Consider the following 16463-nt stretch of genomic DNA (forward strand, 5'->3'; position numbering starts at 1 on the left):
AAAATGAAATCAAAATTCAGCCCACATGGGCGAGCTGCAGCCAGAGAATACAAATGAGCTGCTGACGCAAGAGCAGAGCCGTGGCTATGAGGAAAACATAAACATTCAGTGTTTGAAACTCACCAAGTAAAACACAAAGTAGATACAGACTCAAACTCAAAAATAGAAATAACTGGAACACTGGCCACTTTATTGGAAACACCTAGATTATACTTCCTCACACTGGCAACTTTATTGGAAACACCTACTTTATATTTCCTCACACTGGCCACTTTATTGGAAACACCTACCTTTAAACTTCCACTCACTGGCCACTTTACTGGAAACACATGCTTTATACTTCCTCACACTGGCCACTTTACTGGAAACACATGCTTTATACTTCCTCATACTGGCCACTTTATTGGAAACACCTACTTCATACTTACACATACTGGCCACTTTACTGGAAACACCTAGTTCATACTTCCACACACTGGCCACTTTATTGGAAACACCTACTTCATACTTCCACACACTGGCCACGTTATTGGACACATTTACCTTGAACTTCCATTCCCTGGCCACTTTACTGGAAACACTTACCTTAAATTTCACTCACTGGCCACTTTATTGGAAACACCCACCTTAAACTCCTACTTCTTGGCTACTTTATAAGAAACACAAACCTTGTACTTCTACTGGTTTCTAATGCAGTAATAGATGGAGAGCTGTATGTGTTTATGTGTGTGTGTGTGTGTGTGTGTGTGTACCTGTGTGTGGTAGTGACTGCAGGTCTCTGGATGGGCAGTATGGCTCCTCCTCTGATGTGTAAGCCCAGTTTGTCGGCGGGAAGGTACATGTTCATGTGCTCTTTCCTCTCTGAGATCCTCTCCTCCTGCAGGACAGAGAACAGCAACATCATCAGTGTTATTGCTATACCTCCTTCGGCCCAGCACACACACACACACACACACACACACACACACACACACACACATAAACACATACAGCTCTCCATATATTACTGCATTAACCCTAATTTACAGCATTCATTCTTTTTCTTAAGATTCTCTCTCTCTCTCCTTTCTCTTTGTACCTCTCACTCTCTCATTCTTACTTTCTGCGTGCCTTTCTTTCTCTATCTCTCTCCCCTCCCTCTCTCTCTCACTTTCGCTCTCTGTCTACCTCTCTCTCCCTCTCTCTCGCTTTTCTCTGTATACCTCTCTCCTCCCTCTCTCTCCCTCTCTCTCTCTTTCGCTCTCTGTCTACCTCTCTCTCCCTCTCTCTCGCTTTTCTCTGTATACCTCTCTCCTCCCTCTCTCTCCCTCTCTCCCTCTGCAGATATAATCTGTCTAATTGCCACTCTGCCTCTGCTGGGATTCGCTTTTGACCCGTTGCACCTTTAATTGACAAACTGTAACACACACACACACACACACACACACAGTAACACATAAACACATCACTGCTTAGAGCTCCATCACAAGAGGCTCATGATGGGCTGAGCTTTAGTTTATCTTATCGTGTGTGTGATCAGTGGCTCTTTATCTCCATCTGAAGGCTTCTCCAGGGTCTAAGCAACCCAACCACCCCCAGCCTTTGCCACTGTGGTCCTGATTGGCTCAGTCACTGTAAAATACATCTGCAGCTTGCAGTGAAGTTGCTAACTGGCGTGTAACTGGTCTGCAGGTTTATGTGCTCATAAATCTGAATCTCATTTAGAAAACCGCAGGAACTATACAGCCTGGATCCTGACAGAGCATGTTAGAGCTATAGTGGTCAGGATCAGCCCTGTCATCGGGTCCTGAGCCCTCCCACCCCCTAAATTAACCCTTTAAACAGCTGGGAGATGAAGAACATCTCAGCCAGTTAGTTTCTACAGTTCTATGTCCTCAACCAATCGATCTCTCAAGTCATTTAGGAGCATTTCTATTGGTCCGTTTAGCATGATATTTCTGCACCTAGTAAAGAGCAACTGCCTGATTCACATAACATCAAAAGGTGCGTTTTTTTTTTGTTTTTTTTTGCGTGACAGTGACAGTACATTAGAAACTCTGGATTATGAGCTTGCAAAATGCAAGTGAACTCTAAGTTGAATGTAAACAACTGTATATTGAACGTAACCCAACACCTAACCATAACCTTAACCATGAATCAACCCTAAATCTTGACGCTAACCCCAACCTTAACCTTAACCTTGAATCATTCAGTTGAATGTTAGCTGAATCTACTGTTTCTATTAGGATTGTAGTTTAAAAACAAGATGACAAATGATACAAAAATGGCAAAAATGAATAATATATAAATTAAAAATATATATATTACGATACATGTTTTTGGTCATACAGCCCAGCCCTAGTGCTTCCATATATAGTGCAAAACTAAAGACGGAATAGAGGTCCATTTTGGTCATAGAACATAACAGACTATAGGAGTTCAAATTTAAAGCAGCGTTGTGTGAAAATGGTATTTTTCGCTCATGGGCTCCCCCTACAGTTACGGAGTGTTATTGACTTTTACTCCACCATGAAAATACAAGAACGAGCTTGGTGTTCCATCCCAAGGTGAAAATGTCAGACATGCCATTCTCGCTATTACCGTCAGTGGAGCATCGGCATGATTCTGATGCTGATACTGTAAGGTCAAATTGATACATAATGTTGCTTTAATTACTCTCCATTTGTAAGATAAAAATAAATAAATAAACAAATAAAAAAACAGTGTAAATACAGGAATACATAAATTAGGAAATTATTTAAGCAATTAGTCGCCTCTATTGGAATAGGAATGCTAAGGCTGGATAATCAATCAGCAGACAGATCTGCTGGACCTTTTGTGCAAAAATGCACCAGCAGCTTAAAGATCCACACCCACTAACTGGTGTGTAACTGGTCTGTGGGTTTACGTGCTCATAAATCTTAATCTCATTGAAGGTGTCACTGCAAATAGACAGCCTGAATCTCGACCCAGCCTTATTTCAGCGGGAGCCCCTTTTACTGTGTGGAAATAAATGACTCACTCATAAACGAGTTTAAAGCAAAGCCTGCCTTTTCTTTCTCTCTCCGTAATTTAGGGCCGCTTTAAAAGATAAAAGTTGATTTAAATAGTGACGTGCAAAAGAATGCGTGCAATTCTCCACGGCTCATCCTGGTGTCTAATCCGTTCGGGGCCAAAATCAATCACACAGGAAGCCATCATGTAAGCTGAGTGATGAGCTGGAGAACGCAGAAAGCAGAAGAGTGGTGAGAAAGAAAGAGAGAGAGAGCGGGAGGATGGGTGAAATCTTACCGTCTCGTAGTTGTACCACACGGCGTCAGGAATGTAGGCCCTCACGGTGTCCACACCCTGAGAGAGAGGAACCAGAGAACATCAGAAGCTGAGAATGGAAATTTACATTTATATAGATGAATACACAAACACAACAACACATCCCTCTAGACACAGTCAAGCCCGGCCCTGCCCCGGGAACCAACCAACACACACACACAACACATACACACACAAACACAATGGCGAGTATTCCTCACCTCAGTTATGCTTGAGGTACAGCTCTGTCCATACTTTAAAAGTGTATGAAAGCAAATGTACCAGGTAAAAAAGTACACTTTCTGAAGACAATGCACTTTTCTGATTGTGCAGGTAAAAAAATCCCAGTACACACACACACACACACACACACATCAACGGCTAGTATTACTAAGAGTTATCGTCCAGTTAACACCTGGTTTGTTAAATCAGTGCTTAATGATGTCAAATCAGGTGAGCTGGTGATGAAATTGAACACATCCATGCTGAGGGAATCCAGGAGAAACCTGGAACCAGAAGATCTCATCTACTTTCTTCAGAATGAGAAATTCTTCAGAATTCCTTTTAACTGTATTTGTGTTTACCTGAATTTGTTATAGATATGGCATTTATTGTCGCTGCCGTGCAAAAACCTTGTATCTCTTTTTTTTCCATGTGAATCTGTTGTTCTTTACGTCATGTCATGAGATTTTTTTATTTATTTTAGAGATGTGAGGTTTTTGTGTGGCAGTGCTGAAAAAAAAGATAGATAGAGAGAGAGAGAGAGAGAGAGAGAGAGAGAGAGAGAGAGAGATTGAATAATGGCAGTTAATTGGTTAGAAGAACGCAGTTAGGCTTGGGTGCTGATCTTCTCTGTGAACTTCAGACACTGTATGGATTTGTGCAGTTTTAAAAGAAGCTCACCTGATACTTTAATGACGGGCTGATTAGCTAAACTAGGTGTTGGATGGGAACTGGGAGTACTGGCCTTCCGTCAGGAAATTGCTGACGAGTGGTGCTGAACATGCATAAGCTGATATCAGAACACGGCGTGCTGTGTGGCGCTCCATACACTAATGATGTGATTTATATTGATGATTTATTAACCAGCTTTGTTCAGAGTTTAAGTGCCTTCAGAGGGCAGGCATAATAGAGGGGTCGCCTTTGATGGGCAATGGCTTCATCTGCCCCCGTCTTTCTATCCTTTTTTGCTCTCTCTTTTACTTCCATAAACTTTTTGGCGCCTCTTCTTACAACTATGTCTGTTTCACAGCTCATTTAATGCACAAACACAAAAATTATGTAATAAAATCAGTGGAAAACAATGATGTGCCAACGTAAATAGAACTGTAACTCATTTTATAGCTATGTAATTATGTAAGTAATCATGTAATTAAAAAGGACTGTATAGAAAAAAAATCTAATTTGATCCAAATAAAAGCTGTTCTTTCCACATTATAAGCACAGTGTTATAGCTGTTGTGTTCAAGGTGTGAACACAGGGCTCACGTCAACCTGGGGGTTGAAAATCCTATGATCTCTGTAGAGTGACCACAGTCCCCTATCCTCATTCCAATGTTCCAGCCAGTGACTGAAAAGGTTATAAAGCAGGTATCATAAAGATATTGCTTTCCTCTCTTAACACAGACCCCTAGTGGCTGTGCTGCTGGCGTAATGAAAATGCACTGGTTGAGTCTGTGTTTATACTGGTGTAAATCTGCCTCCAGAGGAGTTAGGGTGGTGAATGTTCACACTGCAAACAGGAAAACAGATTAGTGTGCAGAATCCATCAGCGATTTCTGTGAGCTACCATGTTTTTATTGCTTTGAGACTTTGGTTCTTGTTGGATGCGCTGTATTTTGTCCCAGAGTGAGCGAATTAATAGAGGAACGTCGATTAGATGGCAGAATCGCCAGACACTCAGGGAGCCTGTGGAAAGGGGCTTCTGTCTGCACACGTACTGAGGAGTTGCTTAACATTAACATGTTAAGGGGTAATTATTATTTTTTTTTTATTTAATTTTTAGTTCAATTGGTTGATTGCTGATACCGATCGAGGCCAGGACTGAATTTCAGGCAGTAACCTTTCCAAGCAAACTTGGTAATGCTTCATTGCTGCAGGGCGTCTATAATGAATGGTGCATTGTCTCTAAAGATGAATGTACTTTTCTTTTTGGAAGCAACCACATACAAAACTTTGAGGAAATCTTATGTAGTGCTGCATATCTCCATTCCATTCGTTTTCTGACTGTTTCTGACTGAAAAATGTCTGACAAATAAAGCACACAGAGCACAACACTGACTGTAAAGGGTGTATGAAACCGTGTGCTAGCTTTGTAGTTTCATCTAGGAACTGCAGCACCCGGTGACTAAGAAGCGTCAGACAGAGCTGCTGTAATCCTTAACTTGTGAATATATGATCTGATTGGCTCTCAGGAGAAATATCGGCTGATCGCATAGTTGGACTAAAAAAATCGGCTGATAACGATACATAGATGATCAATTTTTCCATCTCTATTATTTATTATCTAAGGGTTAATACTTACATTATAAAAAGAAAGAAAGACGAGAGAAACAAGAGCAAAGCAAAGAAAGAATGTTGCATGCTCTCTTCACTGCAACCTCATCGCAGCGTGCTCTTCATTAAATTCAACGCTCATCCATTCCACACTATCCCTGCCATGCCTTAGCCCATGAACCTTTTCAGACATGAGAAATCGCACGCAAGAAAGGGGGAAAAAGGCTTCCAGCTGGAAAGGAGCAGCTCGCAGAAGAGAGATCAGATGAAGGTGTCTTCTCTCTTTCTGTTCTGGTGAATAATTGAGAAAAGGAAGCCTCAGAGCTTTCAGCTAATGTGTGATCTGTCTCCATGGCGTTGGAAAGACCAACGCAAGCGCTAAATCAATTTTAAATATAACATATTGCACATGTATTACAACGTATTTCATTAGGATTTTGGAGAAATGTCTCAAAATATTGCTTTTGAGAGTTGGTAAATAATACAGAATGCCTAAATACTGGTGCAATCCTTGCTGTTGCTGTTGAATTACTGTGTATGGGACTGTGTACAGAATTAGCCACATTTATGGTTCTGAGAATACTGTGGTGATGACTTAGGGCTTCAAAGTACCCATCATTAGCTTTCAGTAATCGGCACTGACCTCAAGATAACCCAAAGTGATGCTTAAAGTGATATTTTGGCAAAGAAAAGGATGCAGCTGAGTACCAAAGACACATTTGCTTTTTTAATGAAGCAACGAGGCTAAAGGGAGCTTGTACCTCATTAATTAGCATCATACCTAAAGTGTTGAGATGTGTAGCAATCAAACTCCCTCAGGGAATTCAATATAGCAATTCGGACACTAAGAGATCAGCCATAATGTGAAAACTGTCTGCCAAATATTGTGTAGCCCTACTTCACTGTCCCACTCCCAGGGCGCCAATACAGCTCTGACCCATCAAGGCATGGACTCCACAAGGGCTCCACTAGTATCTGGTACCAAGACGTTAGCAGCAGATCCATTAAGTTTTGTAAGTTGCGAGGTGGGGCCTTTATGGACATCCACAGATGCTTGACTGGAATCTGAAGGCCAAGTCAACACCTCCAGAACCTAATCTGTTCATATCCACTATCCACCAATGAGTCGTGGGTGTTCAGTTCACCCATTGTACTTCATTGGACCACTTTTAGCAGGTAGTGACCACTGCATCCTGGGAACACCCCACAAGACCTAATCTAATGTTTTGAGTTGTTCTGACCCAGTCGTCAAGCCATCACAGTTTGGCTCTTGTCAAAGTGTCTCAGATCCATAGGCTTGTCCATTTTTCCTGCTTCCAACATATCATTTTCAAGAACTGACTGGTCATTTGCTGCCTAATATATCCCACTCCTTGACAGGTTGGCATGTGCCACTTGATCCAAATCATCAATGTTGTTCACTTTATCTGCCAGCGGTTTTAAGGTTATGGCTGATCGGTGTATCTCAAACACTCAAAACAGATTTTGGTCACGCCTCTTTCAGGGTGAACCTGATGTGTTCCACTTATGTGGTTGTGTGTTGTTTAGCCCTGTTCCTCTCCTGGTGTGGAGAGTTAAAAGACCACAGCCTGGCCTCTTTCGACCCCTCTGCGCGAATCGCCCTCTCTCGGAGCACTTTGAAGCCCTGCCGCCGCAGTACGTGACTCCGTAATTAAGAGTATGGAGATGAGCCGACACTTAAAAAGAGAGATGGAGAGAAGAGGAGGACGAAAAGAGAGGAAGAGGAGGAGAGTGAGGGAGGAGAAGAGCGAGTCGAAGACACTGTGGAGCAAGTGCTGATTTCCCTAGTCACAAGCCATGCTGAGGAGATCAAGGTTCAGCTGGGCCACTTCTGATCTGCAAGTCAGATACTGGATGTCATTAAAGGAACGCTCGAATAGCTTTGCAGAGAGAGAGTGTGAGAGAAAAAGAGAGATAGAGAGAGAGAGAGAGAGAGAGAGAGAGAGAGAGAGAGAGAGAGAGAGCAAAAGAGAAAGAACACCCAGGGAACCCTTTAAACACCTGGAATCCCGAGATTGGAAAAGGACTGCAGGGATGCATATGGAATTTCCCAACAATTTCCGAGTTGAAGTTGCATAACTGCGCATAACTGTGCATTTCTGCATGACACAGCTCTCAGAGGGCTCCTAGAAACATACTCTTACTCTTACTCTTACAGCTTATGGCTGTGCAAAAGTCTTGGTCCATCTAAGAGAGCATGTGAAGCCTTTTTATTTATTTTGGGCTCACTTTCCTAAAAGCTTAAGTTTCAGATCATCTTTAGTGGTAGAGAAAGAGAGTGTTCAGTTTGTTTGGCTGTTTGAAAAATCCACCGGTGTCGAGAGCAAGCGTTTGGAGGCGGAGCTTAGTGAGGTGCAGAAAAGGTAGAATGGCGCCAATCAAAGACTTTTCTGCTTCATAAGACTTACATTAATAAGACTTACTTAATAACATTTAGAAGGCCACTGTTCACCTCTACATAATAGAGGGGGGAAAATACCCTCTAATTTAACCAGCAATAAGGGTGGAATTACAGACGCAGCATAATAGAACTTTCAACCACTAGGGGCACACAAGCCAGGTCCAGAAAAAGCAAAAAAATGCTACTAATCAGCATTAAATGGTTGTTGGACCAATCGCTTGTTTTGTCCACAAAGAAGCTTATGTAAAAAAAAATGAGAATATATAAATCATACATCACTTTTAGCTCTATTCTTTAAGCTATTAACAATCCAACCTGCACTCACTTGGGAAAAACACAGTGCATCCAACAAGGATGAAAACCATACTGATCTATGTTATTGTGTGAATTCAAGATTCACAGCAGTAAGCACACATTCAACCAGTACAGTTCCATTAGGCCAACAGGATGGCCATCAGGGGCTTGTGTCAAGAGTTTAGATGTTAAGCACCTTTACTGTCATTATACTTGTACAGTACAACAAAACTGTCAGCATATTTAGCTTGGGCGGGTTGAGGGCCTTGCTATCAATTATATATCAATATATATTATATTAATATGATATCAATAACCCAGTGCTCCAACCACCGCCACATAAAGCCGTCACATAATGTAAAGGTTCTATATCAATTCAAAGATTCTTCCTGGAACTGTACACATGTGCATGCATGGACGGGATGACAATAAAGCTCCTGACTCCTCCTCTCTCCCAGTGCCTTTTTTCAGATTCTTCTCCGATTCAGAGAACTTTCCCAAGGATCCATTTCGAATGGGAATGATCTACTTCACACACTTTTCCCTTCTTTTGTCATAACATGCGAGAGGCCATGTTAAATTGGCAATTAATCACCCATTTTAACATGACCGCAATCTATCTCCAGTTCTAATTTCTCTGTAATGAGGTCAGCGCTCTCATTAGAGAGAGAAGAAAAGAGGGAGGAAAATGAAGAGGAAAAAAAATAATAAATTCCCATCCTTCTGTAGCGCGTCCCAATGGAGGTCACCATCACACGCCCAGAGGGAGGAGGAAGTAGCCAAATAGCATACTCACGACAGTGTCTGAGACTGTGTGTGGGACTGAGTGTGAGACAGTGTGTGTATATGAATGTGCATGTGACAGATACAGAAAGCAAAAAAAACAGCAGTATGTGTTTTACATACAGCATCCAGCACAGGTGTGATGAGCAGATGGGGTCCCCACAGGAACTGACGATCCACAGTCCAGGTAGCCGAATCAGAAAAGAACCTGAGAGAGAGAAGCAAAAATGAAAATCTACGCAGAGGTGGAGAGTACAAGAAACACACTACAGCATATATATATATATATATATATATATATATATATATATAGAGAGAGAGAGAGAGAGAGAGAGCGAGGGGGGGGGGGGGGGCGAGAGAGGAGGGGAGAATTTCTCTCATGCAAAACAACGTGTATCTCCATGTCCAAATGTTTGTAGACGCCCCTTCTACTGAATGCATTCAGCTACTTTAAGTTGCACCCCTTGCTGACACAGATGTGCAAATGCTCACACACACACATCTTATCTAGTCATTGTAGAGACGTATTGCCAATAGAATAAGACTATTAGGAGCAGATAAACAGGTGCCTACTGGCAACATGCCTAATGCCAGCACTGAGCTGTGGAGTTCTCTGGAGTAATGCAGTACCAGTAATGCAGGATGCCACTTACTCGTGCATGACGGGTCGCACCACGGTTTCTCCAGCGACATTGGCCTTGTAGAAGAGTGTGTAGAGGTATGGCAGCAGTGTGTAGCGAATGTTCAGGTAGTGTTTTGAGGTTTCCACCAGTAGAGAGTTAGCACCATAGGCTGCAGGATCCTGGGCCTGCATGGAGAGAGAGAGAGAGAGAGAGAGAGAGAGAGAAAGAGAGAGAGAGAGAGAGAGGTGAAGAAAGGAAATGATAGAGCACAAGGGGAATTAAAATGTTGTTATAAATGTTCTCCCAGATCATCCCTAACTCCAACACCCTTTTAATAATGTGATCACATAATCTGTTCTGTAAACCTGTAAATTATGTTTTTATATCATTTGATCATATTACTGTGCTCATGATCTCACTGAATACTCTATAGTAGTTACTGAATAAATCATTCATAGTGGATACTGAATAATTAATACTAGTTATAATTCATAGTAGACATGGAATAATTCATAATGGATACATAATATTATCATAGTAGATACTGATTAATTGACATGTTATTCCTAGGGGATACAGAATAATTCATAGTAGATACTGAATTATTTCTGTATTCCTAGGGGATACAGAGTATACTAGTTTGTCATAGTGAATACTAAATCATTTCAAATAGCTGGATCATTCTTTGTATATACCGAATAATTTCTAGATTTCAAGCTCATTATAACAACAAAATTTAGGACTTGGGATTAATAACATACTAATAAACTTTTCATATGAAAACAGTATGCTGTGAAGGTCTGGTGGAGGAGAGTGGAGAGTGGCCTGGGCTTTAGTGTGTGAATGCTGATGGTGTGTTCATCGTGATGGAGGACACTTTGGTCGGCTTGCCTGAAGACAGCCGGCGACTGATTACTTGCTCTCTAAAAGGTCAAGTCTTATTCATCTAATTTCTCCAAGAAAATCATTTTCCATTTATCCTCATTTGCCCTCTTAAATACATAGCCCATCTTGTATTCTTTTAGAGGAGCTTCAATTCTCTCTCTCTCTCTCTCTCTCTCTCTCTCTCTCTCTCTCTCTCTAATCTAACAATTATGATAGGAGGGAATAAATCACAGACAAATAGCATTTGAAGAGGAGGACACACTTTGTGACAAAGACTGAAGCAATATCCACATTATGGCATGGCAAATTAGGACAGTAGTGGTTCTCAAAGGTACTTATGAATAGAATACTGAACACTGTGGTGGTTACAGATTAGATTACAGTAGATGTAAGAGATTTTGAATGTGAAATGCTCTACAGTAGCGCTCAGCCTGGGTATTTATGTCCGTTTCTCAGGCATAACGACTATGTTATTAGTGCTATACATTGTAATAGAAATGACTTTAAATGGGAGAACGTACTTTGTAGTATTGAGCGTTGTGGTTGCGGCTGAAGGGATAGAAGGCGCCAACTTGCATCCAACGCCTGCAAAGCTCCTCGGACGAGTCGTCGAAGAAGCCACAGATGTCAGCTCCAATCTGCACAAAATAATAACAAGCATTGCATCAAAATGTCAATAATGCAATTTATATATATAGTTATAAAGTATCCAGACAGTTCTTCTGACAATGGATATCAGCGTCTTAACATGCATATTCAATGTGTATCATCTTCATAAAAAGGAATGACCAACAGAACGAGACTAGAATACGACCTTGAGGTCAACGTGCCCAATGCCCATTGGGGTAGAGGGGTAAAAAGCCTCCCAGCATTAGGCTGTGCAGTAGAAGAACTGTGTTCTCTGGAGTGAGAACTGGATGGAGCTCCATACAAGAACTGATCACTAAACATCAGCATCTGACCTTACTGATGCTCTCGTAGGACTGAATGCAATGAACCAAATCCTCACAGCAATGTTCTGGTGCAAAGCTTCTCAGAAGAATAGAGACTGTTACTGCAAGGGGGGCAAACTCCCTACTAAAACTGCTGATTTCAGATGAAACACTGGATGAGCATGTGTCTACAGACTTCTGGATATGGGTTCCAATGCAATTTAACAAGCTAAGTGCATTCTTCAAAGGTTCCTTTTCCACAGCTATTCTTTTAAGAACTTTTTAAGAGCATTTTAAAGAGCTTTATGTAGCATTAAATAAGTTTCTATTATTTGTATGAGTCGAAGAACCCTCAAAACACTTGAGATGTGCAACTGCCATATATAACTGTTGGCATATTGAGAGAGCTCTACTACTCAGAGCAATAATGGGACCTTTTTTGATGCAATATAGAACCATTTTAAAAGGTCCTTTAGAAAAAAGTCCATGAATGCACCATTTAAATTGAAATGTTTTACTGTACTGTCATTGAACCCTTGAAGCAAGTAGTAAATAACAATAATAAATTAATTCATTAATACGCACTGCAAAATCTTACTATTGGGCCACACAGACCACACTGCTTGGCCGAATTCATTCCTCGCCCACATGGATTAGCACAATAATACTCAAAGCTCTACAAAGAACTGGTAACATTATCCACCCAATAATCCATCACTTTGAAATGACCGCTGCACTGTCTCTGTTAATTCAATTGATGCCACCCACAAAGCACCCATTCGATGTCTATTTCCATAACACAGTGGCTCAATCAGATGCCACAGTTGGTCCCTTTGCTGTTCCTGAAGCCCTCTCCATATTTCTCAGCAGGCCTGCAGATAACGCATTATGACGACAACAGAATACAGACGATCAATTCTGCTGGGCCAAGGCGAGCTGCGCTTTGCGTGCTTTTTTTTGTTTAAAACCTTAACAGATCGCTCAATGGCGAGGAATCAATTCAAATTCCCTTTCTTGTGTATCAGGAGAGCTTGCGAGCCTGTCAAGCCGAAGAGAAGGCTGCTAGGGAGAGAGAAAGAGAAAAAGAGAGAGAGAAGGCCTCTCCAGGAGATGATGGGCTGGGACCTGCTGTCGCTTTGGCACAGTATGTCATTTGCATTCATTGATTTGGACGACCTCTGCTTCTCCCCGCACCAGAGACAAGGCTTTGGCTTGAGTCGGAAGCCAAATGGTACATATGCTCAAAGCTTTAAAGTAACAGTTTAGCTTAAAACCTAATACACCCACATTCCCCTTCTTATCGCAAATGCAGCCAATCAGCCAAGACATGTTCAGTGCCTGAAGTTAGTTTCTGTAGTTTTGTACTGGATCTTGTTGGGCTAATGTAGCTAAGAACGATTAGCATGGTGAAAAGAGCAAAAATAGCCTAAACAGTACCTGAGCAAGATTTCTGTTGATTGTACAAAAACCTGTACAAAAAAATATATGCAACAAGTGGTAAAAAGTTAGCCCTATAAAACTATGGGACTAACTTTGTTTTCAGCTCCTGCAAACTATTTAGCCTGAAAGCAAATGAGCAAATGAAGACTAGCATGTCTTGTCCAACACTTGCAAAGCCAGCCAGATCTGATACACCAGCTAACAGACGGCTGTGCTGAACAACATCACACTAGGAGTGATGTGGGGAGAAAGTGCCATCAACCAACCTCTGAGCGAGCAAGGCCAGTTGTGTTCTCTCTGACTCTCTCTGGTGAGTTCCCATTGTTTACTTTTCAGGGCATTATGGGTTTAAGTTTTAAGTGCATGAAACAACCTCCACCATGTTTGGAAGCTGTACTGTAGCCTGGCAAGCTTTCACTGCGAGATCTCATTCAAGTGGTGCACTATTACAGCCATGTGGAGGAAGAGTGACACAGAAAACACTATGAAAATGTTGTACATTTATAGCATAACACAAACTTCAAGGAGAAGGTGGGCACATTTGCTGTCAGAAATCCGATGATGTTGCTATGGGAACACAAAATAGCTGAAAGTGCATTTTGTTAAATCCTGGATAGGTCATATAGTGTCAGAAACCACATAAGCAGGTAAGTTTTAGAATCCTGAATATGTTCACACGTTTTAAAGGGAGTGTGTGATGATATAGACATGCAGTTAGCAGCATGCTAACTAGTGGGGTGTATGGTTCCATTATGTCTTAGACTATAGCTGCAACTTTAAAAAGCTTAATAGCTCTAGAAGACCAGACATGTCCTGGCCAATCAACTACGTACCCACAATTACGTTTTTTTTAGAAAATCTTGCACTTACATAAGGCACCCCGAAGAGGCTGAACTCCAGCATCCCAGGGATGGCCCACTTGATGTCATTCCAGTTGGCAGCGTTGTCTCCCAGCCAATGGCCGGAGTACTTGCCCACTCCGGGGAAGGAAGAGCGGGTGAGGATGAACGAACGGTTGTTGCCAAACACTTTCTTCACAGCCCTGGAGGCAGACCGAAGAAAAAAGAAAAGAAAAGTCAGTGTTAGCATGAAAGGGGGTGATTTATTCTACAGGGAATGGCAGGCAGATGTGGAGAAGGCAGGCAGGGGTTTGGGCAGGAGGAAGACTTTAAAAGAGGAGGAAGGCCACAGGGGCTGAGAGAGAACAAAAGTGAATCAATGAGGCAGAAATTACACAATGAGGAAAAACACAAGTCCCGCTGTAAACAAACCGAGGAAGAAATTAGCAAGCATTTCCCTGCCCATCACTGCAGGCCCACAGCTGGCCTTGAGGAAAGCAAAGCTCCTCTCCTGCAGATTTGCATGTGCTGCCAAAGTGTCCGTGGGCTCTACACTCAACAGGCAGTTTCTACCTGTTTGTAAACTGAACCACAGCCTGACAGTTTACTGCTGAGTTTATTTTATACAGACTGTTTTGAACGAGGTGAAAAGAGAGAAAAAGAACAGCAGACAATGCACAAAAGCAAAAGCTTTCAGGAACAAGTTGTGGGTATTTGAAGATAAATGGAGAGAAAACACTCTAAACATACTCTACAAAAGAATGATGTGGTTTAAATGTGCTCTAGAATGCTAGAACAGCTTTAATATGAGTCAAATCCACAACTCCAAAACTGTTACCTAACAGCTTTGAGTCACAATATTTATACCCTTAAATTTTTACATATACTTCACCTACTAAAGAAAGCCTTTGGAGGCTCAACACAGCGGCTAAATTGCTAAATATTAATTACAATATTGTCAATACAGTGTTAATAACTATGATATGCTATACAGCCCCTATGAGATGTCGTGGTGCCTTAAACCAGCCAATAAAAGCAGAGCACATATTTTTTTCAGAGCCCTCTGCAAAAAAAAAAAAATCAGCTTCAGTTTCATTCTGAGAAAAAATAACAGGGTAGTAAAACCACATCTAAGCATTTACCACCCCAAAGTTCCGTACTTACTGTTCATGCAACATTTATAACACCCAGTCCAAGAGTTAGCTAAAAAGCTAACAGGCTAATCCAAGAATATTGATACAATTTTACTTATTTAAGTAAAAGCCAGTCTTAAGCAAGTGAATGTGAGATGTAAGATAAGATATGTTGGTGCTAACTTAACACGGGAAATCCCATAGATGCTAATAGTTTGCAGTACTATAGTGGTTGTAATACCATTTTATAGCACTTCTGTCTATTTGTGTTTCATAACATCTGTTATACATATGATACCATCCAACAAATGTTTCTATGGTGTTTGGATGGTGCACAGAATACGGTATAATGCATTTTTATCAACTGGTATAGCCAACAGTGCTAACTAGGGACATAAATAGTGGGACCTTTTTTGGTGAGAATTTCTCCAGAAAGTACCAGTAAAGGATTGACAAACCAGTTGTGGCAAACGGCAAAGCCTTTAGATAATTTGTTTAGATGGAAAGGTTTTAAAATAGTGAACAGTTGAAACACGGTCAACTCGGATGTGACGTCATTCTCAGCTCTGACATCCAACTTCTGAGGTAAACAGGAGGCAGCATTGAATATTATGACCCAAAAATGGTTTAAAAATGCCCACTTTAAATTTGAACTTAGCTAAACTGTCAAAGTCACATTGTTTTGTTTCATGATGCAAAAACTGTCAAATAGTCAAAAAGGTTCTTTCATATACTGACCTCCACCTTATACACCATATCACACTTGGATAAGACTCAACATTATTAATATTGCACAGCCCCCATTAATAGTGATTGTGGTAATAAATCAATTACAGTGATACTGTAATACTGATTACATACAGTATGCAGTGCAGTACTGCAACGTCTGCACATGATTATCTATTTCTACTGCTGAGTACTCACTTCATTTACTGATCTAATGTTATAGTTCACAGCACAACCACCACCACCCAACCCTGCTATTATCTCTGTAGTCACTACATTTCACACTTTCACAGCTTCACAATTCAGCTATGTTCCACTGAAGGGGAACAAATGTGTGCTCCCCCCACACAAAAAAAAAAAAATCACTCTAAGCTCTGTAGAGGTACTTACACATCTGTTGCTAGGACCATGGAGTAGCCATACAGACTGTGGACATCATAATGGTTCCCCCAGGCCTGCTTAGCATCCATACATAAGGTCTTACTGTACATCAAATTATCCAGGATCTCTTTAGAAAGACAGAGAGAAAAGAGAGAGAGAGTGAGAAAGAGAGCGAGAGAGAGAGAGAGAGAGAGAGAGAGAGAGAGATAGATAAATGTTAGC

General features: G+C 41.3%; 1 protein-coding gene across 1 annotated transcript in view; it reads right to left on the reverse strand.

The window, feature by feature from the left end:
• The window catches only part of si (sucrase-isomaltase), an 84484-nt gene that overhangs the window by 47819 nt on the left and 20202 nt on the right, over positions 1-16463 (reverse strand). The window contains exons 14-20 of the mRNA XM_072695179.1: positions 16251-16368; positions 14033-14204; positions 11312-11428; positions 9936-10090; positions 9406-9490; positions 3271-3327; positions 753-877 (exon numbers count right to left, since the gene is read on the reverse strand). Coding sequence (XP_072551280.1) covers positions 753-877; positions 3271-3327; positions 9406-9490; positions 9936-10090; positions 11312-11428; positions 14033-14204; positions 16251-16368 — 829 coding nt within the window. The remainder of the gene's footprint in view (positions 1-752; positions 878-3270; positions 3328-9405; positions 9491-9935; positions 10091-11311; positions 11429-14032; positions 14205-16250; positions 16369-16463) is intronic.

This window comes from Salminus brasiliensis, chromosome 13 (genome assembly GCF_030463535.1).
Source record: "Salminus brasiliensis chromosome 13, fSalBra1.hap2, whole genome shotgun sequence".
In the NCBI taxonomy this organism is placed as follows: domain Eukaryota; kingdom Metazoa; phylum Chordata; class Actinopteri; order Characiformes; family Bryconidae; genus Salminus; species Salminus brasiliensis.